Consider the following 3602-nt stretch of genomic DNA (forward strand, 5'->3'; position numbering starts at 1 on the left):
CCACCGTTACGCTTTGGGTCCCACTTTCGTACACAGCCCGGGTCATCGGGGGTGACTGCTGAAAGGAGGCTTGGCCCCCGTCATAACTGCTTGCAGCTCTAGATATCTTTCTTCTTCTAAGGGTGATTCAGAGCTGCTGAGGACAAACACAGGTTCAACGTGTACATCTCTGCAAACACTTCAGGGAGAGGAGGATACCTACAGCAAACAAATTTTTATAATGAGAGGCAACCAAAAGATAAAAAGTCTATTCTAAAATGTCATGGGAAACAAGGTGTTGCTGTGTGTTTTTACGCAGGTTTGACTGTCCAACTGCCAACAATTATTTAAAAGAAACGTTCTCCCAGTGTCAGTAAAGGGAACCTCCAGGTCATCCTGGCAGCAGCACATGGGAGCAGCTTAGGACAAATGTGTTCTAGAGAGAACTTGGCAATAGACCTTTTTCCCAGACACAGACAGGTCATGTTTGAAGAACCATCGGTGGCATTCTCACATGAGGCCAAATGGCCAAATATCGGCCTTGGATCAGAGACTTCAAGAACATACCAAGTCCAGCTGCCCTTGAATTTGACCGATTTGTATTTTAACATTTCACATTTTGAAAGCACACTCGCTACCCTGTTTTTCACTCAGGGAAAGTGAGGTAAAGAAATAAATCATTGTTTTTATTCTTTCCAGGATGATTGAAAGCAGCTGCACAAGTTCCAAATCTACTCAGGGAGAGGAGGAAACCTGTATCTTTGTATACCGTTAAGATTATGATTGGAAGTAAAATCAAATAATCCCTGAGCATGGACTCACAGACACAGGGGCTCTTTAGTTGAAAACCACCCATGTTTGGTCTCACCATAAAGTCCCACCTTGACCCGGGGCTAATTGACTTGTGTTGACTTAAAATATTTTATAATGTTGTTGGAACTTGGTTTTCATCACACTGTTTGATCAGTTAAATCACATGTATTCAGGGCATCAGCTGGGGATATTTAACTGAGGCAGAGATCAGACTGACATCCAGACGGACGAGGAACAAGGAACGAGACTACTCCACTACTTCACCTGAGGTGAGTCCCGTTTGTCTCTCTGTGTTTCAATAGAACAGAAAAGGACATTTAAAGGTTTCAAATTTCACTTTAAAGATCTCAACCCTTTGAGCTGCTCTCAGATCTCCATCAGGCATAAAAACTAAAAACCACCTGCACTTTGAATCAACTAAAAGACTTCAGAGGACGTGAGCGGGGATTCCTGGTTTAAAATCAATCTATAATCATATCTATCACTTCTTGTAAAAACTAGCAGAATTTGGGTCAAAGATGACTTTCGTGTCTGTTAAGGTGGAGTAAGTTCCTGGTGAAACTAATTTAGTGGCCAATTAGTCTCTCTCAGCCTTCAGAGCTATAACCACTTCAGTTTTATCATGGTGGAATTATTTTAGAATATTCTGTTTATACATCTATATATATAATTGTTCCTGTGTGTCATTAGATTATATTCCAGCTGCAGAGTGCTGTGAGAGCCTGAACCATGCGTCCTGTTGTGGTTACTACCATCCTTTCTCCGGTTGGTGCTGATGTCCATGTTGGACTCTGCAGCCGGTAAGAACACACAGTCAGTAAATAATCAGTCTGCACAGACAACAGGAACAAGACGTGGCCGGGTTGGTTCAGTGGGTAGAGCAGAACGTCTTCTTTCTGTGATACAGGGGATACTGCCGAAATGTGTAGGACCAAATATCCGTTCACACCGTGTAGGAAGAACGTCGGAGAAGGCTGGGCCCAGATGGGTAACAACCGCTGCGTGAAGGCGTTCTTCGATAATAAGCATATTTATCATACGGATGCAGAGGTACTAAAACACACACACATCTGACTACACACAGTAAACGTGACCTCATCTTGTTCAGACAGTCTTTCAAGTACAACAAAAGATGTGAGGAAAGAGGATTTGAGAACAAGATAATCTCTTTTGACTTGTGACATTTAATAGTATATTCTATAAGTATATTCTGATTACTGAGGTACAGCTAAGGAGGGTCATCTGACCCAGTATTTAAAATTAAAAGAAAGATAACAAATACATTGATATTTTTTGGCAACATCACAATGAACGGTGAAATTTATTTTTGGAATAATAGAAAAGCCGAAATGCAAAAGCTTAATTTGAAATGTGTGATGTCAAAATAAAAATAAAAAACATAAGAATGTTTAAAAGAGAAAGTTTTTCATTAAGATATAAAGCCTTATTTTACCTCCCTCGGTTTTGCATGTATTGTTCTCTAATTTACCATTCAACATTTTAGGTGGTGGTGTGTTTTCTGTCTCCTCAGAGCAGAGGTTAGGGAATGTGAACGGGCTTCGTGATGGAGGACCAGATCAATTTCTGGGTTGAGCGAGAATAGATCAAATAAGAGAATAGATCAAATAAAGGGAATTAATATGACAAATGATGAATTATCAGTGGAGACTAAATCTCCTGATTTGTGTTCATTTCAGAATGCCTGTAAAAAATTCCCAAATGGCCATCTGGTATCGATCCACAATGACGTGGAGCAGAATCAAGTCATATGTGCCATGTACAGAGTCAGCACCAGAGACTCTAACTACTGGATTGGAGCCTACCTTACTGAGGTAAGCATTAAATGTTTCTGTTGGTGAAGCCCTATTTATCCCTAGTTCAACACATTCTCATGAACAGGTTTGTAGGATATTGCTCAAACTTATGCACAATTCATATAATATACTACAAAGTAACATAAAGAGTGGTCACATGACAGTTAAGTGTAGAGGTCTTCCAGTTGAATGTAGCTGAGAAAATAAGATTCTGAACCGGGTCCAGAGCTCCGTGAGGTCATAAACACCCGTTTCCAGGATGAAAGTCTTAACTTCTCCTGGACACAAACACGGCTCCCCCGGTTGAAAGCCCTGTGTATAAACTTTGACATGGCAATATTTAAAATGCATTTGGTTGCAACAAAATTCCAATTATTTTCTACTTATTTCATACTTATTTAAAGTAATGTGTGCTTTGATTTGATTGATCTCTTTCTTCCCTTTAATGAATGTAAAATCAGAGAAAAAAGATATGCATTCTTATATTAGAAAAAATAAATCCTACCTTTAATAGTTGAGAAAAAGTCCAGTTCAAACCTGTCAGCCAACAAATAACCGTTGGTAGTTGGAAGCAGGTAATTGGTGACGGAGTGGAAAGTTAAACAGATAATAATTGGCCATTTGGCCAAATAGTCAACCTCAGGCAATCATTTGCTTTCTGTTTGTCTTTTTAGAGTGGTTATTCTTTCGCAATAGTTTGTAAGTGGTTTTGGACGGATGACACTCCTTTTGCTTACACTTGTTGGGCTGGTGGCAAGCCTGACTTCTATATGGCGAGAGAGTACTGCGTTGAGATGATCTATGTGGGTAAGTAAACACATGATTTAGGAGGAGAGGTAGTATGTCATAATAAATTAATTACTTTATATATTAATTTTACCTCAAACAAGATAAGAGATGCACACTATGACGAAGGAGTATACAGTGGTGTGAAAAGTGTTTGCCCCCTTCCTCATTTCCTGTTCCTTTGCATGTTTGTCACACTTAAGTGTTTCG

General features: G+C 39.6%; 1 protein-coding gene across 1 annotated transcript; it reads left to right on the forward strand.

Moving 5' to 3' along the window:
* Positions 1-964: 964 nt before the first annotated feature.
* Positions 965-3421, forward strand: LOC117955804 (galactose-specific lectin nattectin-like). The gene is made up of 5 exons (XM_034890562.1): positions 965-1061; positions 1483-1592; positions 1700-1842; positions 2490-2624; positions 3281-3421. Exons 2-5 carry the CDS (start codon positions 1568-1570, stop codon positions 3419-3421), a joined length of 444 nt encoding a protein of 147 aa, XP_034746453.1. The 5' UTR covers positions 965-1061; positions 1483-1567.
* Positions 3422-3602: the final 181 nt, after the last annotated feature.

The sequence above is a fragment of the Etheostoma cragini genome, chromosome 1, assembly GCF_013103735.1.
Source record: "Etheostoma cragini isolate CJK2018 chromosome 1, CSU_Ecrag_1.0, whole genome shotgun sequence".
NCBI classification, from domain to species: Eukaryota; Metazoa; Chordata; class Actinopteri; order Perciformes; family Percidae; genus Etheostoma; species Etheostoma cragini.